We start from the raw sequence: 23,971 nt of genomic DNA on the forward strand, positions 1-23,971 counted from the left end.
CCGAGTCCGTATCTGTGTTCCTGTTGCTTCCGTTTTCATTATGTTCTTGTGTGGTGGTTGAAGATGTTGGTTCCGTTGCGGAGATGTGAAGGCTGGCACCGCGGAAAGGGTGGTGGTTGGGTAGTGGTGGAGAAAAGGTATAGAGATTATGGGATGTCACACCCCAACCGATGGCGGAAACATCGGGGTGCGGCACTAAGCGTTCAGATTGCTCACGAGATTCCATAACACTAATAGTTTCGATATAGATTAAACAAGTTTCATGCAAAATTTGTCTAGAACAACAACACAAGACTGAGTATCAAATATAACCATAAAACATTGTTTCAAGTTTGACAGATTAAACTAGGCGAGTTTCTAAGCATCAATCCTAGCTTGTTTCACTTGTTTCCATAGCATCCTATCAGCCTGCAACATGTATTAAAACAGAGTCAGTACAAAAATGTACCGGCGAGTATACAACTTTGAGTATATAGCATAATAGATTAAAAAGACTCATACCCTCAATGTAAATGAATAAAATAGTTTCAGCCATGCTAGTGTTCGCAGTCCAAGTGATAGTCCAAGTGTCCCGATGCTTTGGTGTTTTCCCAAGACTCAAGGAAAACTAGAATCCTCCTAACAATACCCCTGAGAATAATGGGGAGGTGCATCTTCCTATAGCGCCACTATTGTTAAAGCGGAACTACACACTCTGGATTAAACGTTCACATAGCATAAAGAATCAAGAATCAAGAGTCACAAGTATCACATTCACATAGGATAGAGTTTAGATTCAAAAGTATCAAGTTTCAAGTTTCATAGAATACATGTTACATCCCAAATTTTAAGACAAAAAGGGATCGAGTATACTCATAGTGATTGCTTAACAGTTTAACTGTTATTGGATCAAAGGGAGCTCTTTAGATTTAGCCTGATTAGATTACAATAGATAAGCTTCTGACATAATAACGAGATTCGTGTAAGTGTCGGGTCAGTCACCTGATCGGATGGCCATCCGATCGGATGGTCATCCGGACGATTGACATATGTGTGCTGGGACGGATCGCCATCCATACGGATGGCCATTCGATTGAATGGTTACTCGATCCAAAGATTAGTTTTTAAAAAATGAACCAAGTGTTCATATCAGGTCACTTCAATCGGATGGTCATCCGATCGGACGACAGTTCGATCGGATTACCATTCGATTGTGGAAGCTTCCAAAGTTTCAAAGTAGTTTCTGATTTAAAATGGTTCAAGTATTTTAGAGGTTATGAGACACATGCTACCTCCATCAGATGGCTGTTCGATCGAACGACAGTCCGATCGGATTGCCATTAGATTGGGAGGGCCTTGTCCCGTTCACCACCTTGCGAAGTTCTATGTTTCGAGTTTAATGGTGACGACATGGTACGTATTGGGACAACGGTAAACACGTCGTTATTTAGCCGGTATGATTGGATGGGAATCACCCCGTCCGATCAGTCGTCTGCTCTTGACGATGCTTATGTCGGAATCCGTACTCCGGTCATCTTCTCTGACAACAATCCTTTTCCAAGCCGACTCCAGACTAACCATTAAGTCTACAGTCCGTTTGGCTCTGGATTCCGCCGTTTTAAGTAAAAGTTTAAGAAAAGATGAAGAAAAACATAGGTTTTAGCTGAAAAGTTTTAGATTTGGTGAAGATTCGATGTAAATCTCATGAAATTTCTCAAATCTGAGCTAGATCTTGACAAGAATGACATCACACATCTTGTTTGTACCAACAGTCATGATGACGTCATCCTCAAGAGCTCAAATCTCGGAGATTTCACGGTGAAAAGTGTGATTTCAAAGATGAATCACATAGAGAATAGTGTGTAGATCAAAGATGTACAAGAATCTAGCGTAAAACATACCGAAATCGCTAGAAATGGAAGAAAAGTGAGAGAGCGTGCGTCTGGTCGAAGGAGGCTGTCAAATCAGTGAAGAATGATGTGACAGGTACTATTTATAGTGCAGGAGTGGGGATTAAGGCGGTGTGCAGCGGATCGGATGGCACTTCGATCGAGCGGCCCTCCGATCGGATTGCCATTCGGTCAATCCCATCCTTTCCGCTTCCCGTCTCTGGTTCGTTTTGCGAGTTAGATTAAGTGTTGCGTTGCGTATTATTGTGTAATAGTATCTCATAACTAGATTATATTGTTAACATAAAAGTTTCCAAGTTTCATAGTTTCCGCTAGTGACAAGTCTCCAATCTCTCGTTCAACCAAGTCTCAAGTTTCACGAGTCTCAAGAGTCAAGCACCCAAGTATCAAGAATCAAGAATCTAGCTTCCAAGTATCAAGTATCAAGAATCAAGTCTTAAGAATCAGGTATCAAGAATCATAGCTTCGTAGTATTAAGAATCAAGTGTCTAGAGTTAAACATCAAGAATCAAGTATCTAGAGTTAAGTATCAAGCTTATAACGTTAAGTATCAAGAATCAAGATTCAAGAGTCAAGAATCATAGCATTAAGATTCACAAGTATCAAAGTATCAAGAATCACATAGTTTAGGAACTAAAGTTGACAATAGCTAAAAGTTCAGGGACGCATGCGTTACAAGGGAGTTGTAGAGGTTGGGCGGTGGTTAGGGTTTGGTTAGGAAATTGGAGAAGATGATTTGTATATGCATTTCTTTATTTATTAAAACATTTAAATGAAAATATGAATTGACTAGAACACCCTTAAGTGAATAAACTTAAAAGAAAATTTTAATCAGGTTAGTGTTAAAGGACGTAAAGTGTAATGAATTTTGCAAATAAAGGACTGTAACTGTAATTATTGAAGTTTAAAGCTATCCGTTGCAAAACGGTACAAACATAAAGGACGAAAAGTTGTAATTTACCCTAATCAAAATACCAATATATATGTTATCAAACACCCCTCACATTTAGTTTTTTTTAACTATAAATTGATGTCATTTACCATTTTCGTTATTCTAATAATATAATGTAATGATTTATAATGTTCCGAATATAACGTTGTGATGTGATTAACTTTATCTAAGTTTCGCTAAAAGTTTTAATCAAAATCAAACATGACAGATATAGTTGATTTTTTTCTTCTTTACCTCGATGACAAAACCAATACCGTCTAATTAAACTAGATGTAAGTGGTACAAGTATCATTTTTAGGGATTTTGGTTAAAAAAACTGTTTAACAGAGTTCTATAAAAAATAGAGATTTTGGTAAACCTCTTACTCCATCTCTATAATTACACAAAAAAAATACATTTTCTTTCTTCATTTCAATTAAATAATATTTTTCATACTTTTATCATTACCTTTTCTATCTCCTCTATTCACTACCATTTTCAAAAAATATTAAAAAATTATAGAGGTGAACAGTATCTACTCCAAATTTACCAATGAAATTTAACTTTTTCTCTTTTTTCTCTCTCCTCCACCCACAACAATTTACAATCACCCTTACAAATATATAAGTTACACTCACATAGAAATGGAGGCTCCATTGTGAATGCTCTTAGTGCTTTAGCGTGTTTCGACACTGGAACCAAACTGATACTGTCCCAACAATATCAATTCCACATCGACTCTGACTAAAAAACATCGGGACCAACATCATTGATACTGGTTTTTATGGTTTTTAATACTTGCTAATATCTATTTGAGCATATCACGACTTACTTTTTGGTTTTGCTTTTTAGCTACGACAGCAAGTTTTAGTATCATACCGATACCATAATAACCGAACCAATATCGTAATGAAAAAACTAACGGACCGAATTTATGCCGTTAGAAATTTCCACTTGTTCTTACTTAATTGCAATTTACTTTTAATAATCTTTTAAGAAAGTTTAACGTGTTTGTTTCAAAGATATTATTTTTTTTTCAAGAAAATCAAAGATACTAATTTTTTTTCAAGAAAAGATACGAGTAGGAGGTACTGAGGTAATTACTTTTTTTGTTGGATACCTAATAATTATGAGATAACAAATTTAATTAAAGCCGAAATTTGATGACAAAAAAGATACTATATTACCATGCATCGAAATCCTATTAACTCTCGTTCTTTAACTTCGGTAGAGATCTTTCAAGCTCTATTTATAGTACATATTAGGGTTTTCGCTCCTCTCCTCCCAGATATATATCCACAAGTTTAGAGACGAAAAGTTATGGCTTCACCAGTATATTCACACCAGATTATACTCCCAGAATCCCGACAGATTGTCCTCGTGAAAGCACGACCAGGTGAGCGTGTGCATAGCCCTCTCGTTATCAATCCCTCCCCGACGCAGATAAGGATGTTGCAAAGCTGTGACGACATCCTATCTGTGTTCAACGATGGTGGACCCGAGTATAAAATTCTTTCGATGGAACTCAAAACGGATCAAGGATCAGTACCCGCTCTTGTACCATTGGATGGATCGCATGTGTTGGATCATGAAACATGTGTAAAGCTTGCACGTTATATAACACCGTCTGTTAGCGCAAAGGACTTCTCGAAGGAAAAGATTATTGAACATTCGGTCGAGATTAATGGAAACAATGTTGAGGATGGAGAGGAAGAAGGAGAGGTTTGTGCCATTTGTTTGGTAGGAATCAAGACGGGTGACGGCTTGGAACTGACAGAATGCGAACATAGGTATCATGAAGAATGCATTGAGAACTGGCTGCAGTTGAAGCAAAATTGTCCAATTTGTAGAGCGGAAATATGATGCAGATTTAGGGTGCTGTTAGTGTGTTTTGGGTTATGTTTGATCATCAAAATACAAGAATTGATATATGTGTGATTTGCATTAACATGTATAAGTATATAGTTAGGGTTGATATATCTCTATATGCTCATGTCAAATACTAACTAATTTTTGTAGAAGCTTAATGATTTAACTGAAAATAAGTCAAAACTTAAGTTTAAGTTTTATTAACTCAAATGAGTAGAGCTCAAACTTAGCTAAGCTTGAGACACTAATGTTTAATCTCAAGCAGCGTTAATGTTCGGAATTTCATAATGCATTTAGGAACTAAGACTTTTATATATTTATGTGATGTTAGAATAGAGAGATAATTTTATTGGATATCAAGAACAGAATTCGAAGAACATCACAATTATATAATATGCAGAGATCAAAAAGATTAAAGGATGGACAATTCGAATTGATAATTCTGAATTGTCTTGGTAACCGTATACAATAGCGAATACATCATATATATACGGTGGTAGTGACGGTTTGTCAACCGACACACCTATTACCAACCGTTTAATAATATCTAAATCTTAATCCTAACCTAAATACTAAAATAATAACATAATATATATAGTTTAGTTTATATATTCTAACACCTGCCCCTAAACTAAACTTGGTTAATCCTGGGAACATTGAAACCTCCTTCGTTTAATAAAACGTTTGTCCGCATTCCAGTTTCCTAATAAATTTGAAGAGTAGTTGTCTTCATATTATCTTTCTTCCGTTCTGCAGATCTGAATGCCTTGTTGCCTTTATTCTTGAAACATCTTCGTTCTTCACCGTCTCTCTCTTTCTTCTGTATTTATCTTTCTTTGTTACCGGCAATGGAAACATCATGTCGGATCTGAATGTCTTGTTGCCGGCAATTGTATATTCATCATCGCTCCTGTCTATCTTCTACTCAACGTCATGCGGAGTCATCTTTTACTCAACGCCATGCGGAGTCATCTTCTACTCAACGCCATGCGGAGTCATCTTTTACTCTACGCCATGCGGAGTCATCTCGATTAATTCCTTTTTCCATATATGAGAGTATGAACTCGGTGTCATATATGAATCAAATTAATCCCGTTTCGTAATTCTGGGTCGTAGTAATTCTGCGATGATTCTTCGTTTCGTAATTCTTTTCCTTCTCCTTCCTCTGTTTCACTTTAAATCTGATTCTTCCCCTGTTTCTTGAACATGTATCTTCTCTTCTTCTTCTTCTTAAGAAAGAGATCTTCCATGTTTATCGACTTCCTGCATATGTCGCTCTTCTTTAAATCTGATTCGTCCCGTGTAACAGACAAATCATAACCATATTTTGGATGTTCTCCCGGTATCGCTCACTAGTGTTTGTTCCTCCCTAGATCGAAATTGGAATTAATTCCTTTTCAACAATCTTGTGTTGAATCGTCTTTCTTTCCTTGACTGTTCTTGATATTCCGGTTTGCGCAGCGTTTCGAAATCCCTGGGATCGTTTCCTGATGCTCTGATACCACTATATTGGATATCAAGAACAGAATTCGAAGAACATCACAATTATATAATATGCAGAGATCAAAAAGATTAAAGGATGGACAATTCGAATTGATAATTCTGAATTGTCTTGGTAACCGTAAACAATAGCGAATACATCATATATATACGGTGGTAGTGACGGTTTGTCAACCGACACACCTATTACCAACCGTTTAATAATATCTAAATCTTAATCCTAACCTAAATACTAAAATAATAACATAATATATATAGTTTAGTTTATATATTCTAACAAATTTTAACTAATATTGACGAAAAGTTCATATAAAAAAACTCGTACGAGTCTTTTTGGTTTTTGTAGAAACTATTATCAAACATATCTCTAATATGTTGGTTCAAGCTGCCGTTCAAAAAAAAAAAAATATGTTGGTTCAAGCTAGACATTTGGAACAACATGAGTATCACCAACTCTATGATTCATTCTTTTGTATTACTTTCATTTGAATTATTTTTCAGCTTGTATTTGAATGCTGTTCAAGCTTTAAAATCTAGGGTCGATGCCTGATTGATCCATGTAGATTATAGATACGTTTATTGTTCCGGTTTTAAAATTCATTGTCAAACCCATAGTAATAAAACTTGTAACAATATTAATTGAACAAGTTTATTTTATTTCTTTGGTAGATACACAAATATATTTAAATAATAGTAGTTTAATGTACACTACAAATCTATATCTATAGGGTCTGCATATTGGCACATCAATATGGCTATTTATACACGAAACCCTACCTGTAGTAGGTACATGGTACGTACACGACCACCCAGTCAACTTCGTACACTGTCATGCATATATACGCTACGTATAGAGCCATATGATTCCTGTATACGAGGTACCTATACGCAGCGTATAGCTCTATACGCAGCGTATAGCTCTATACGCGGCGTATGTACAAGGTAGGTACATGACAACCTTGTACAATGTCAAATCTATCTGACATACGCTGCGTATAGAGCTATACGTAGCCACTATACGAGGCATCTACACGCTGCGTATAGAGCTATACTCAGCGTATGTCAGACAGATTTGACATTGATACGATGTTGTCTAGGTACGTGAATAAAGGTATATGCCGCGTATAGAGCTATATGAGGCTGATAATTGTGAATTCAAATTAGTATTTAGACATCCATCTGCCTTGCCTACGAATTCAAAACAACACCAATTGTTCTTCATTTCATCGGTTATAATTTATCGCACGACTGTGGAGCTAAAATGGCATCATTTTGGGACAACAATTATTTCTGTAAGTAGTATTCTAACGACTCGTGGGGAGTGAATGATGATAATGAGAACGAGGTTGTGTCTGGCGTTCCTGTTGATCAAAAGATATAGTTGTCAGGCTTGAACGAGGCTCTGACTACACCTGTTGATGTTGATGAACCATCACTACTAGAAAACTGTCTCCTTTGTGACAGCCAAATTTGTAGGAAATTGGTCTACAATTTCCCGGCGCATCAAGTGTATCCTTATTACGGATACGGGTGTGAATCTTCGTACGTGCAACAAGGTAATCCGGATGGATACGTCGGATGCGGTGTTAAGAATGCCCCTGTTGATGAACAATATTACCTGACACAACAATCGTATCCGGATTACGGATACGGGTGTGAAGTTTCTTACATGCAACCAGATAAATAATTCGAATAGATACAGAGGATACGGTAGATACAGTGATGAGCCTCCGAACACACCACTGTATGATGATTATCAACCCTCTAAACTGGGTAATCCGTTTTAAATTATTCAGATATCACATTAATACTTGTATTATTATTGTTGTTGTTAATATTATAATTTGTATTATTGCTAAAATATTATTAATATTTTTGTTAATATTATATTTGTATAATTGTTAAAATTTGTATTATTATTGTTGTTAATATTATTTTTATTGTTAAAATTATAATAATTATTATTATTGTTAATATTTGTATTATTGTTAGAATTCTTAATATTATTATTATTGTTAAAAGAGTTAATTACTTAGTTAGTCCCTGTGGTTTTTACAAAATAACATACTTAGGTACTAATAGTTTAAAATCACATTCTAGGGTATTAACTTTTCATTTTGTAACGTTTGGAGGTATTAACGTTATTTGTAGATTTAAAATCACATTCTACTAGTACCTAAGTATGTTATTTTGTGCAAACCACAGGAACTAACTATGTTAATACCCTAGAAGTTAATACCCCCAAACGTTAAAAATGAAAAGTTAATACCCTAGAAGGTGATTTTAAACTATTAGTACCTAAGTATGTTATTTTGTGCAAACCACAGGGACTAACTATGTAATTAACTCTTGTTAAAATTATAATTTTTATTATTATTAAAATATTATTATTATTATTGTTAATATTTTTTTATTGTTTGAATTCTTAATATTATTATAGTGTTAAAATTATAATAATTATTATTATTGTTAAAATTATATTATTATTACTATCGTTATTATTATTATTGTTAAATTATTATTATTATTGTTATTATTATTAATATTAATATTATTATCATTATTATTATTCTTGTTGTTAAAATAATAATTATTTTTGTTAAAATATTATTATTATTATTATTATTATTATTGTTGTTGTTGTTGTTGTTGTTATTTGTATTGTTGTTAGAATTCTTGATATTATTTTTATTTTTGTGAAGTAACGTAACTGTTTTTTAGCGTTTCATGTCTCTAATTGATCTGAAGAATTGGGTACAAGCAACGGGAAAGGAGAATGGTTATGTTATTATGACCCGTTGATCGAAGAATATTGGTGGTAGTACGGGGATGGTATGGCTTGTGTGCGACCGTGGTGGTGAGCACCGTAGTAAAGAAACAGTTAGGAAAGCAGGTAGCAAAAAAATTGGTTGCCCATTTTCATTACTCGTTGTGCGGGACGTGACGAATGACACGTGGGATTTAGTAGTGGACAACTCGAAACGTAACCATGAACCTGCGTAGAGTCTGTTGGGCCATGCGTTTGTGCGAAGATTTACTGAAGTCGAATACAGGCTGGTGGAGCAGCTGACAGCTCAAAACATGGAGCCGCGTAACATATTTCAAACCCTAAGAAAGCAGTTCTCCGACAGCCTTCATGTTCGGAAAGACGTGCAAAATGCGGTCCAGAAAATTAGAGCATCACAGATGGACGGAAAGACTCCGATACAGGCACTGGAAAACATGTTGCATGAAAACCAATTCATTTACGACACCCGATGGGAACCCAAAACAGATCTCGTAACACAGATTTTCTTTGTTAATCCCCATTCGATTACTATGTGGCGTGCATTCCAGCATGTGCTGTTGATCGACGGGACGCACAAAACAAACATCTACAACATACCATTTGTCCAGGTTGTGGGTTTGACGTCGACCAACAAGTCTTTTTTTGTCGCACATGATGTTATTTGCAAAGAACGAAGGGATAGCTTCGTGTGGGTGCTTGAAAGGATTAAGTCAATGTTGCATGAATGTATGATGCCCCGTGTGATAGTCACGAATAGAGAGCTAACCCTAATTAACGCCTGTGCTAAAGTATTCCCGAACGTGTCTAGGTTTCTATGTTGGTTTCACACAAACAAAACCTCTTTAAACATTGCAAGCAAGGGTTCAATAAAAAAGATTGAGAGAAATTTTTGTCGTACTGGCAGAGGGTGTGCGACTCTGCTTCAGAGCCCATATACGAATATAACTTGAGCAAATTGTATAACTGACTTGTGGCTTGTAACCGTTTAAGTAAGTGCGTCTTCAACAATATATATTTTTTTTGATTTGATACAATATATTTATACATTTACCTAATAAGTATTATCATTTAAATAATTATAATTATAATTAAACTAGCCAAGTAACATGTATTGTGTTTTATACTTAATTAATTACTATTACAAATACATAGACAGAGAAGAGATTATGTGTATAACAAATAAATAACTAATAAAAAAATAGTAAACAAGTAGAGTGCTCACAAATAGAGTAGTAGATTTGAGTTTGGATTTTATTTAGTTAAAAGTCGAACTTAGTTAAATTGCGGTCGCAAATTTGCACCGGTTGCAAATTCAGTCGCAAAATCTGGTTAGCGACTAGGTCAATTTCGGTCGCATTTCCGGTCGTATATCGGTCGCAAAAAGTTTTGCAACGGATTTGCAACTGAAAACGCAGTCGCAATTGATCTGTTTTCTCGTAATGCTCACAATGAACAAAAGAACAAATAGGACTTAAGCAGTTTTCGAATTTTATTAATGAGTGACTTTGGAAACTCGCTTACAATTACTAAGAGCATCCGTGGTCTAAAATTCAAACCTCCTAGTCAGCATGTCACATCATTCCAAACTACCATCATTATAAATCATCATTTCGTTATCCACCTTAGAGCATCCACAATAGGATATGTGTTGATGTTTTTAAGGAGAAAGAAAGGTGTGGTGGATGAGAGAGTGTGTGAGGTGGAGAAGAGAATGTGTGGTGGTGTATGTAGGAAAAAACATGTATTTGAAGTGTATTTGAAGAGAGAGAAATGTGTTGTGAGAGGGAAAGCAGAAAGAGGAGAGAGAAGAGAGGAGAGAGCGTGTTGTTTTTGGATGATAATATAGGGCAAGAGAGAGAATGTATGTGATTGGTGGGGCAATGCCACCTTGGCACAATAAAAACATCAAAAAAAAAAAAAAAAAAAAAAACACCCCTTATTAGGGATGCTCTTATCACCTACCTTTCCTTTTATTTAACTACTAGTCTAAGATCCCGCGAGTTTCGCGGGTGGCTTAACACAAACATATAATATCTACTGGCATTGAAGCCCATATAGATCATTATTTTTGTTCTAGGCCTTTCCAAAGTTATGCTTCACGTCTAAGGCTCGCCAGATTGACGACCAAATATTAAAACACCAAACAAAACTTTAGAATGAAAAGGTAACATAAAGCATTGATGAAGCATATCGAAACTAAATCACAAGATACCACTATATTTTGCGCTTGAATATATGAAAACTCATGGTGTATCAACTTAAAATTAGATTTATTTACACTAAAATATACATTTAAGTTGCCTAATATGTAGTTTGTTACCATCCCATTCCAATTTAAGGAGACATTTGTAAACATCATTTAGCTGAATTTGTAATACACTTATAATAGTTTAAGAACCCGCGAATTTTATGGGTGGACTAACATACAAATATATAACTTAAAATTGTTGAAATAATCCTTTGATAGAAATAAAAATTCAAGTACTAATGAAATTAGTAAACTACAATGAAATGAAAAAAGAAAGCAACGCAAAAATCACAAGTAATTAAAGATTCCTTTATACACCACATTTGATGTAAAAACCGTTACCAGAAATCAGGTCGGTTCGGTAAATTTAGTACTGGTTCTGAACCGGTATCCGGTACCATTTACTCATCTCTAGTTGAAGCCTTCTAATAAAAGAAGGGACTCCCAAAAGTAGGCACATGTCACTTGAAGTAGCGAGCACATGGTATTCTATAGCAAAAGGCGAAAGAATAGTTCCTTTTGTGCTCACTGCGTGGCTGCTTGCTTTTCAAGACCCCTACCTGTTTGTCTTACATATTGGGTTTCACTTCTAAGTTTGGTATCCAACCAACCTATGTGGGATAAACAACAAATACTAATTTTCCCGGTTTTAAGCCTCCGGGCATCTACCTTTCTTCACTCACGATTCTTCCAAATCAATAACTTTGATAGCAGCCTCTTTGTTGTTCTTTTCAACCCTGTACATCATGGCATAATCAGATGATAACATAAGTGATACATGTAGCTAAAAATAACACTGTAAGATGCTAAAAAAATCATGAGCTTCTATATTATAATAATGGTGCCTATGTACATTAGTGATTAGTCTTTGGTGCTACAGATGCTATTCCATTGATCCTTGAGTTGCAGGGAATCTCATTTTCTTAGTGCAGTCATAAGTTAAATAACAATGAACTAAAAAAACAAATACAAAAAAAATCAAAAATCATTAAAGATTTTTTAAATACACCACGTGTTTCTTATCCACATGTCTTGCATCTTCTTTCCCTATATCATGATTACTCAGACTCGTTTTATTTATAAACGATCTTTGTGAGCTAAAAATCCAACCAAGCGTAGTCACTGGTCAAGTCGCCAGAAGAAAAAGTAGCATATATTTAAAAACTACAAAAAATAACCATCTCGTATTTCAGCTAAATCAATAAAGTTTGTTTTTATCATTTGAGATTTAACCCAGACGTCTTAGAAACAACACCTTTTGGCTAATGTGGAAAACATTAAGAATGCTTAAACTAAAATGGAAACTAATTAAATATATACCTTTGATGTATCAAAAGAAGCTAATTGGATTGGTTGAACACCCAAGGATGCATGTAATATATATCTCTCTTCGACTCGTGCCTATTCTCTTGCAAAAGTTGTTGAAGTAGTATCTGTATAAAAAGTCCACAAAAAATAAGTTTGTTACCAATGCACGCTCCTTTTAGCACTTTGTTATATGGGCTCGGGTTCAACCATGTACACGATTGTTTCCTGCAACTGAGACAGTGACAGTCGATGCCCGTTTCTTCAACTTGCTTTTAAAAGAAACTGCATTTATACCATTAGTATCACCATCACCTTCCACTAAACTTGAGGCCTGAGAATTTTCTTCAATTTTTTTCTAGATGAGAGGAACTTTTAACAAATATTCATCACCCTCTACATAGTTCAAAGACTAAGAGTTACACTCATAAAAAATTACATCTAAAACCAAATATACTAATTGAATTCAAAGATAACGAACTGGACCTCCTGGAACGGTGTCGTTGCCACACCTACACCTGATGCATTTAGGTTTTTTAAGGTGCGAAGGTTCTTCGAAGTTCTGATGATCAAACTACCCATTGCCATCAGGCTGATTGCGGTATGTAAACGAACTACAAATAAATACTGCTTAAATAGAGCTAAAGCTAACTACAAAGAGTAGAAAATAAGACATTAAAAGTAATCTGTATTAGATAAATATATATCGATGTTGGTGCATAGTAACTCACTATAAGAAGGTGGCCCTTCATGTGAGACATAATGGGAAAAAAAGGTCAAATATTTGGAAGTTTTATGCATTAATATACACTTTGAGTTCACTTTCAATCTGCGTTTCATATTTAGAATATTGTTAATCATATCATTGCAATTTTTAACTTATCAATATACTTAACAAAAATGTTTAAAAACAAACTAAAGACCTATGCAGTTATAGCGGTCCAAAATCGAATAGCGGTCAAGGTCCGCTATATGATATATAGGTTATAGCGGTGGTAGAGCGGTTATATAGCGGTAATTTTTATACCATGCATAATTTATGTATTTATATATATATATATATATATATATATATATATATATATAGAGAGAGAGAGAGAGAGAGAGAAAGGTTAACATACAAAAGGGCTTATCATACTTCACGTACGCGACACTGGTAACCGTCAGATCAGGGCTATAATCACGCATGGAACAAATAATAACGCATGGGATTAGTTTTTTGGTGATAATCACGCATGGGAGCATACCTAATCACGCATGGGAGCATAATAACGCATGGAAATGTAATCATGCAAGTTGTTTTTCTGTCATGTACGTTAACGTACGTTAAGCTCTTTTGTACATTATTCTTTCTCTCTCTATATATAAATATATCTTTGAAAAATATTAATAGTAATATCAAAATTCATAGTAATATCATTCCATTATCAAAAACCTGTTGCAAATCAAATATTAAAAGTAACTTTGAAGTATTTAATTTAAGAATTAACACAATCAAACACGGTTACTGCTATAACCGCTATAGTACCGCCATAGCACCGCTATAGCGGTATTTAGCGCCGGTAATAGTGGAACCGCTATATGCCACCGCTATTTGGACCGCTACACACCCTGAGGTCTGCTAACCGCTATAGCACCGCTATTGACTGCTTAGCTAAACACTTGAGTGAATATAATATACTATGTGCAAAACATTACCACCTTATATGGTCAGTTTCAAAAATATAATTTAGAGTCCTGCTAAAAACCCTTGGAACATCTCTCATGCACCCAACTAAAACCTCCATAGTTATCTCACACAGTAGCAATGCTTACAAACTTTCCCACAAACTTTTTCTAAATGATCATTTCATCCCAGAAAAATCCTTACATTTTTTATATAAAGAAAAAAAGTATAGTAAAAACTAATAAAAAATACTGAACCAATAGATAAAAAGTAAACGTGGATCTTCATGAATTTCTTGTTGGTTGCAAATTGACTTCTTGGAAATACAGTGACCAGTTGATGACAAAGGTCAAACACTTGGTCTAAGCTTCAACTTTTATAGCCTTACTAATTTTATTAATCATTAGTTTTTATCTTTATCAAAGTTTAATATTTAGTATATGATAATGACCAACCCATACCGACCCAAAACCTGTATCGACCCTTACCAAAACAACCCTTTTTTGAGTCGACCCGTTATGACATAAACTCATAATGACTTGAACCCGTTCATATGTGTAACCAAATCCAATTAAAACTCGTTTCGACCTGAGCCGCATTGATACTCAAATCTGTACAGATGCGAAAGAAATAGTGTACATGCTTGATTGGTTCAGGTCAAAACACAAAGCACTTTGACAAAAGTGATGATTTTGACCCATTCACTAAGAACGGTTTTTGACCCATTTACTAAAAAGGTTAACTCATAGTTTTGTTGCAGTATTCTAAAAATGAATAACTACTGGCCCGTTAAATAAAAACTGTTTTTTTGCCCCAAAAGAGGTAATTATGACTTGTTAGCTAAAATTTATATTTACGGGTTCGAGTCACGACATTTTGTATTAGAAAATTGTCATTTTGGTAATGGTCATAACATGGTTGGGCATAATAGGTACAGGTAGAGATGTAGAGTTCAGAATGAAATTGGGAACATACTTCACTGTCAGCACCTTGGTAGAAGTATAGCTTACAATACCTGCTGAAAACTAAAGTTGCACTGAGAGTCACATATGATAACATTGAAATAGACTTAATGTATTATATGCATGAGAAGCTAAACATCAAAACTGAATAAGAGATAGGGATCTTACGCTTAAATTCATACTTGAATTTCGTCTTCTTTTCTGAAGCCAACTACATAAACATTTTTTATTAGTCTCCATGCCAAGTCAAATTTTTCAATGCATACGATTGAGATATTTATATGAGTAGCAATAATTAAAATGCATACTAAATGGTTCAACTAAAAAGTCATTTTATTAGAGGAAAAGTTATATTATGTGTGCTTTTGTTAAAGGCTTGACGTTGTTAAAAAAAGCTCAATATGTAATGAAATTATTAAAAAATAATACATGTATGCGACTTTTATCAAACAGCATCAGCTCATTAAAGCTGACCAAGTTGACTCATTTAAGAATACTGTCCTATTGGGCCTATTTAGTAAAATTAACTCATTCGACCCGTTTAGGAGGAAAATGATAACTGAATGGACATCTGATGTAAACCTAAATTTAACTAAAATAATAACTGAAAACAGAGGAGATACGACTAAAACAGAAGCTTCAAGAATCCGAGAATCTAAAGATCGTTGACGAAAACTTACCTTGTTTGCCTCAACCCTCTTCTGCTCCATGTCCGACCACTTGTACCGCGATAACCCTATCAGACAGCCGGAAGTTATGGCCAATCGACACCAGGCAAAGATTACAATATCCACATATATGAATTGATATAAATATTATAAGTTAATGACGCATACTATCACACAGATAGATCGTTTGTCAGTTATGTTAAGGCAATAGAGACAATGACAATAATTGTTTCCTTTGCTCAGGTCTGCTTACGTGACTGGTGAAAGATGTCCACTCGTTTAACATGGTTATATGAAAATATATGTTTTACACGCTTTCACATCTTGAATAGAAATTGAAAATCCATATATGCCAAAAGACACATTATCTCTTCATAAGCAACATGTATTCAACGATGATGTTCTGACTAAGATGTGTAATAATAATCCAAGAAAAAAAATACGAAAAACAAGTAAACTACTGCTACAGAAAACTGTTAGCACTCTTCGCTTATCCAATCCTTTAGTTCATCATGCCCATAAAGTTTCCAGGATTTAAGACTTGTAACAATAAGATCCTTTTGGAAAACTCAAGGTAACTATAAAAGACAATAAAAATTACAAGTGAAACATGAAACTCTTCTAAACCTTTTTCTTGGATAATTTCCTCTCAATTTCTCATAAGCGCCAAAATTTGCTAATCAAAATAATATGATTGACAAACTGATATCCATATCAACCTTAGCTCATTAATTTACCAACAATCAGACATCCTCTAAGGTACTTGTGCAGCAAATACAAATACAAATTGAAAAAAAATACATAAAAGCAAAACTCTAATCACCTCTTTAATTGTAGAAGAATAACTTCTCATAGCTATTATTTAAAACAAAGTGGCCCAAAATCTCTTGTGATAAATATAATATGAGCGAAGTGGGGGACAAACCTCTGCAACAAGTAAATCATCACCATAAGTCCATAACTCACGTCTGCAAGTTTGCAGCTACTGTAGCAACAATTAAACCATCCAATTTCTTAGCTGCTAATATAATCGCCCTTCAATAATTTCACAAATGTTCATATTCACACTGCGAAAATACTCCCTGAGGCCCCAAGTAATCCATCCTGCATAAAAAAAAATGAAAAAATAGGTCTTAAAAGAATTGAAGACCTGGGATGAAATTCACAAATAAACACAGAATATGTTCATTGAACTTATTAAGACCCTAAAATCATTAAATCCTCAATTGAAAAACTCAATTGTAAAATTGAAATTGTAATGCACATGGTCCAAACGCACCTGAATAGAAATCCTCTTTAAAAAATGCGTCGAAACCCTAAACTCGAAATAGACGTGACGGAGTGTGAACGAAAGGGATCAGAAAGAAATCTGGAGCCAATTTTTAGAAGTAGAAGAAATCATTGAGGGATTCATCATGTAAGTTAGTGAAACGTATAAAATTTGATCAGTGGAGTACAAATTGATGAATAAAAGCAACATTTGGAAAGCTAAGAAACCATCAAAAGAATAAGTACTACAAATTTTGATTATGAACATTCTACTTGCAGCAAAAGCATCAACCCCCTGCAACATATTTATGATAGTTAAAGCTTAGTACAAAATTTGAATAAGTATAAAATGTTGTAATGTAAGTGCAGTTCCTGCCGGGTAACTGTCGCTTATCAGTTCTGGTCAACCAAAGCAGAAGTCCAAGTTAAAGTCAACCATAACGAAGAAATCAAGACCACATGAAGACCACGCATTGATCAAGGGGGAGTTGTTAATGCACTTTGGGTGAAAAGTGCATGCCTTCCAATTGTTAAGGTCTTTATTGTACATGTCTTGAAAGTTAGTCCAAGGTTTATCCTTGGACAACTTGTCCAAGTTTTAGGAGAACTTTTGTCTGAGTTTTATGTGTAGAATTGGTTTGTCCGAGGTTTAGTCCCTGGCCTATATATATGTGTGTATTGTGTAGATTAGGGCAACTCTTGTAGCTTGGTGCACCTCTCCCACTCGTTCAGCCTCCTGGTGTGAATTCTAGAGAGAGAGAGACTATGTGTTAGTGAGAGAAAGCTAGGGTTTAGATCTTTGTGATCTAAACCAGCTTGTAGATGATGTATACTCCTTTGGTTTGTGTAATCTGTGATGACTGATTCATCAATAAAGAGATTCATCTTCTACATATTTCTATCTTGTTCTTCATATTTTGTTCTTCATGTCTTGAATCAAGTGCAATGTTTGATGTTCGTCATCGATCCAGTGCTTTCACAGTGGTATCAGAGCATGGTTACCGATTCAGAATGGTCTAACCGCCTTCTGAATCACCATTGCTCTTGATTTGATGTTTGTTTCCGCCAAACATCTCGAAGACTTGAAGATTTTGCTGAAAAGTTGAAGAAAAAGAAGCTGTTCGTGGTTGTTTTGTTCTCCAAGTTGTTGCAGATATGAGGTTTGATCCAAAATTGCTTTGTCCGAGTTTTTCTTAGTGTTAAACTTGTCTGAGTTTTAAAACTCTGTGTTTGTTGTTTCCGGGGTTTTGGTGAACTAGTGTGAAGTCACACTAGGGAGATAGTCCGGAGACTTGTTTCTTCTGAGCTTCAGCTTGTCTGAGTTTTCATTTAAATGTCTGAGTTTAGCGCTTGCTTGTTCTTGTCTGAGTTTTTAACCAAGTAGGTCCGACTTTTGACTAAAAACTCAGACACCTTAATGAGTTTAAAACTCTGACCAAGTTCATGATTGTTGTACTCCGAGTTTTACAATGATCATTTTCTTTTCATGTCCGAGATTCAGATTCCAAGTCTCAGTCCAAGTTTTTAAAACCGTCTGATGTTAACAGCTTTTGTAATCCGACCTTTGTTCAGTCCGAATTTTAAGATCCGAGTTTCTAAGCTCGGTTTGACCTTCCGTTCTTAAAGACAATACCAACCTTTTTGATGAGCTGAACCTGTCCGAGTTTTATTTGCGATTTGTTGTCCGATGTTTTGCTGTCCGAGTCTTACAGTCCATCATATTTCCGAGATTTTTTTTATGAAACTGCTTTTGGTACTGTCCGAGTGTTAAACTGTTAGTCATTATGTCCGAGTTTTAAAAAGTTTGATATCATGAGCAGTTTTCACTATACCTCTCCGAGTTTTGAAATGAGTTAACAATGTCCGATTTTTTTTGAACAGTTTTATCAAGGAGTCCGACTATCTCTGAGTTTATTGCTCCGAGTTTTTAACTAATTCTGAGTTCAGTGTTCCGAGTTTTGGTTGATTGTTTAATTACTCAGCAATTGTGTGTCAGTCCGACCTTTTAACTTGAAATGAGTAGAGTCCGAGTTTTTGCAGTTGATCTGAGTTTTAAGTTGCTAGGTAATTCCGAGTTTCAAACAGCTCTTTGAAGTGTGTCTCCGAGTTTTTAAATGTAAATTATTCCAAGTTTGGTACTTGTTCAGAGTACTGTTCAGAGTCTTATTTACTCCGAGTTTTGCAGAGTCTCAATGTAGTTCCGAGTTTTGCAATCTTCTCATTGTCCGAGTTTTAAACATACAGTTCATCATGTCCGAGCTTTTAAAACAGTCAACGCCTGTCCGAGTTTTTAAACAAGAAACAATCTTGTCCGAGCTTTTGTCTTCAATGTTCTGATTTTGATTTTTAACTGTTGTTCCGAGTTTTGATCTAAAATCAGTTGTTCCGAGTTTTAAAACACTCTTGTGTTTTTTCAGTCCGAGTTTTAAATACTCTTGTGTATTGTCCGAGTTCAATCATGTCCGAGTATTACTGTAAACTCTGCTTTTCCGAGCAAAAGTGAGTGTCTTCTTCGCTTATTATGGGCTCTTGTTCATTCAAAGCGACCTGAAGATGTGCAACGTGGGATAGCCATGCTCGAAGGTTCATTGCCTAGCACTAGCAACCCGTTGCAAATGAGAGAAAAGATGTATCTACTTGTTGTTGGGTATTATCAAAGTGGGGACTACTCGAGGAGCAGACAACTTGTTGATCGCTGCTTGGAGATTGTACCAGACTGGGGGCAGGCAATAACTCTGAAGAAATAAATTGAAGATCATATCAAGAAAGATGGAATGATTGGTATAGGCATTGCTGCCACGGCTGTTACGGCTGTTGGCCTTGTGGCTGGAGGACTTGCAGTTGCGCTGTTGCGAAAGAAATGACCAATCCATGTGATGTAATGTGAATGTGCATAACAAAACTAATATTTCCTATATCAACCAAACCAAACCAAACAAACAAATAGGGGATTCGGATTGGTTTGCTTTGCTTCTTTTGTTATCTTGTGTTTCGTTTACCTCAAAACCCGATCCTTGAGGAGGGGGCTGTGATGTGATAACCGGATAAATGAGACTCTTTCTTTGCGAGCCTTCTTATGTTAAAAAAAAAACATAAAATAATAATAATAATAATAATAATAATAATAATAATAATAATAATAATAATAATAATAATAATAATAATAATAGAGCTTGAGGTGAATGGAATTTTTATTGTCTTGGGCCCACACCCCCACATGAAAATGTTGGTATATGATAGCAGAGGTTGACTTCACAAAAGTTAGATTTAATACTCTCATTTCTCAGGTAATCAAAAAAAAAAAAATCGAATTTATGGGTTTTCGGATTTCTTTGCTTGTTCTGAATTTCTTTGTACTCTAAGTACTATTCCGATGATCTAATTCGAGGTTTCAAGAGCTTTCGGGTTTTACGAGTTCCAAATTTTCTAGAATTCTGGGTTACCTGGGGTACCGGATTTTTAACTAAGTTTAGAAGCTTGTGTAGTTCGGAAGTTTCGAGTTGTGCATGTTCCGAGTTTTTCTAGTTATTCCGGGTTACCTGGGGTACTAGATAACTAACTAAGAGTCAGAATTATGTGTAGTTTGGAAACTTGAAGTCGGTTTCGGATTATTGAAAAGTTTTATGGTACTTATGTTGTCCGGATTAAGTGAGGAGGTGAAGAGAATAAGACTTGCTTGGATTTCTGTATTGTTTACAAAGAAAAAGGGGGCGTAAAAATTTTGAAATTCCTGTTTTCTTTGTAAATCAAAAGCTCGTGGTGCTACATCGAAACAAGTTCATGTTTACTATCTTTGAGCTTAACTTAGTGTTAATCTTACCGATGGCGAAGTGTTTATAACATGAAGCAAGACAGAGCTAGTGTATGATTGAGTTTTGTCAAGTTTGTTCGAGTTTTAATCAAGTGTTAACGTGATGAAGCAAATTGTTCGTTTGCCAACTAGTTGAAGGTCATGCCTTTATCGTATGCCGGTTAGAGTAGAGAAGATTAGTCTTCTTGGTACCTCTTCCAAGTTGGTGACTGATCGGATTCTCGAAATAGGGGTTCTTACATTGAGGGGGAGACCAGAGACGAAAGTCAACGGGTAATTGGTGGATTTTGTGAAGATACGAGATTGGATCTTGAAGATTCGAGATGAAATGATTTCAGACACTCGGTTGAAGACACTGATCAAGATGGTGGATGTACTTTTACAAAGTTCAGTTTGTTATTAACTTATCGAACTGAGCTTCATGTCTTTGTGAAGTTTGAAGTGTTCAAGGTTGGGCATTGGAAATCCAATGTTTCTTTCTGCTACCGGTTAGGTTTGAAGATTAATGTATCGAGCGATATTCCTACATGTAGTTGTAGGTCGGTTCGCGTTAATTTGATTCGGGAGTAGTTTGAGGGGGAGGATCTACAGTGTTCGATGTTGGATTCTTCGGGTTTCTCAAAGCGGCCTTATGTGATCATCAGCAAGTCTTTAATTAGAAGGGTTGAAGATCGCTGTGCTCTACCTAAAAGATCAAGTCTCAGCCAAAGTTGAAAGCTGACATGATATCTTCAGTTAAAGGGGAGTCTCTAAGTGTAGTATCCGGTGATTGAAGATTATCGATGCCACACAGAACTGATGCAACAGTTAAGGTGGAAACGTATAAAATTTGATCAATGGAGTACAAATTGATGAATAAAAGCAACATTTGGAAAGCTAAGAAACCATCAAAAGAATAAGTACTACAAATTTTGATTATGAACATTCTACTTGCAGCAAAAGCATCAACCCCCTGCAACATATTTATGATAGTTAAAGCTTAGTACAAAATTTGAATAAGTATAAAATGTTGTAATGTAAGTGCAGTTCCTGCCGGGTAACTGTCGCTTATCAGTTCTGGTCAACCAAAGCAGAAGTCCAAGTTAAAGTCAACCATAACGAAGAATTCAAGACCACATGAAGACCATGCATTGATCAAGGGGGAGTTGTTAATGCACTTTGGGTGAAAAGTGCATGCCTTCCAATTGTTAGGGTCTTTATTGTACATGTCTTGAAAGTTAGTCCAAGGTTTATCCTTGGACAACTTGTCCAAGTTTTAGGAGAACTTTTGTCTGAGTTTTATGTGTAGAATTGGTTTGTCCGAGGTTTAGTCCCTGGCCTATATATATGTGTGTATTGTGTAGATTAGGGCAACTCTTGTAGCTTGGTGCACCTCTCCCACTCGTTCAGCCTCCTGGTGTGAATTCTAGAGAGAGAGACTATGTGTTAGTGAGAGAAAGCTAGGGTTTAGATCTTTGTGATCTAAACCAGCTTGTAGATGATGTATACTCCTTTGGTTTGTGTAATCTGTGATGACTGATTCATCAATAAAGAGATTCATCTTCTACATATTTCTATCTTGTTCTTCATATTTTGTTCTTCATGTCTTGAATCAAGTGCAATGTTTGATGTTCGTCATCGATCCAGTGCTTTCACATGTAAGATATCTAGAGGCAGAAAATGGGCTGAAGCCAGGTTAGGAAACGGGTCAAAAGGGTAACTATGTGCAGGCTGAAAAAGTTCGGCTCGGTTCGGGTCAGCTTGGTTGGTTGACCGAGAGTATTTTCTATCTAAATTATATAACATTATGTCTTATTTTCTACTCTTTATCTCAAAACCGATGAAAATCATCTAAACCACAACAATCGCGTCGTACATATGAAAGATCATCTAAACCACAACATTTGCACTAAATTAATCATTGTTAACCAAATTACCAGTTGTCCATAAACCAAACTTGAAACATTCAGAGTCAAATTTAGAAAATATCATGAACAAATATCATGAACAAATATCAAGCCTCAACAAAAAACAATCAATTCTAGGGTTTAAAGAAAACAATGGAAGAGAAAAGGAAACCTCGATTTGATAAAACAACACTCAGTTTAAATATAATAAAGACTAAATAAAGCTTTCAACTTTAATTTTCTAGATTTATTTATTTTCACCTCTAAGTCAGCATCACAAATTGATATGCATATGCTGGGATCCAAAGTGTGTGTAACAACCCATAGAGTTTAAAGAAAGAAGCAAATACATGCCATGAGTAACATCAAATCAAACACGATTCAAGATTCATATTTTCGACGGAATAACAGTTGTTTAAAACCCTAAAATACGAACATATATGAATGATAACTACATTAAAGATCGAGAAGAGAACATACCTTTTGCTCAGTTGCTTTAGATTGAAATCTAGGGTTTGTGAATGGATCATAGATAGATGAGAATCATGTGGAAACAACAACAACAATCGCGAATCAACCGGATTGAAACACAATCGGTGAATTTTATACCTGATTGAGACTATCTTCAGCATCTTTGCATTCACCATGATTGGGGCCCTCTTGCTTGTAGAACAACGACATTTGAAAGATCCATCATTCCATTAGAATGAATCAGTAACAATCCTTGAAGAACTGGTGTGAATTCCTTTGGGGTTTACATAGGATGATGAAGGAGGAAGAGAAGAAACTCTGATGATAATGATATTAAGGTGATGAAGAGGGAAGAAATAAAAACCCCAATTTGATAGAAAGGAAAGAGGAAAAGTAACGCTTGAATGAATGAGAAGCGTGTGAAGAAAGGGACATAAGCATAAGATATCTCTCGTTTTAGCGCTCATTCTTTTTCCATCAGGGAGTATTACAATGTCACGTGGCAAGTAATGGTTTAAGCAAATGCCATGTGGCATAAGTTGGTTTTGCTTTATTAGAAGTAGTAGATATATAATTTATCTATTCCATTTTAGAAATTGTATAAATATTTATTGTATTTCCTTTATATTAATAATATCTATTTTTCTTTTATAATTTATAAATTATATAAAATTAATTTACCTTTAATTTTTTAATTATTTTTTATTT

General features: G+C 35.2%; 1 protein-coding gene, 1 long non-coding RNA gene and 1 other non-coding gene across 3 annotated transcripts; 1 reads left to right on the plus strand and 2 right to left on the minus strand.

The window, feature by feature from the left end:
• Positions 1-4,140: 4,140 nt before the first annotated feature.
• On the plus strand, positions 4,141-4,683 carry LOC110869993 (E3 ubiquitin-protein ligase RNF38-like). The gene has a single exon (XM_022119190.2). It carries the CDS (start codon positions 4,141-4,143, stop codon positions 4,681-4,683), a length of 543 nt encoding a protein of 180 aa, XP_021974882.2.
• Positions 4,684-11,645: 6,962 nt separating this feature from the next.
• On the minus strand, positions 11,646-11,763 carry LOC118481344. Its single transcript, XR_004865551.1, has one exon. It is a non-coding gene; the product is annotated as a U5 spliceosomal RNA (small nuclear RNA).
• A 1,833-nt stretch (positions 11,764-13,596) lies between these two features.
• Positions 13,597-23,688, minus strand: LOC118481122. The gene is made up of 4 exons (XR_004864454.1): positions 23,273-23,688; positions 16,752-16,930; positions 15,839-15,894; positions 13,597-15,369 (listed from the first exon to the last, which is right to left on the minus strand). It is a non-coding gene; the product is annotated as an uncharacterized LOC118481122 (long non-coding RNA).
• Positions 23,689-23,971: the final 283 nt, after the last annotated feature.

Source organism: Helianthus annuus, chromosome 8 (genome assembly GCF_002127325.2).
Source record: "Helianthus annuus cultivar XRQ/B chromosome 8, HanXRQr2.0-SUNRISE, whole genome shotgun sequence".
NCBI lineage: Eukaryota > Viridiplantae > Streptophyta > Magnoliopsida > Asterales > Asteraceae > Helianthus > Helianthus annuus.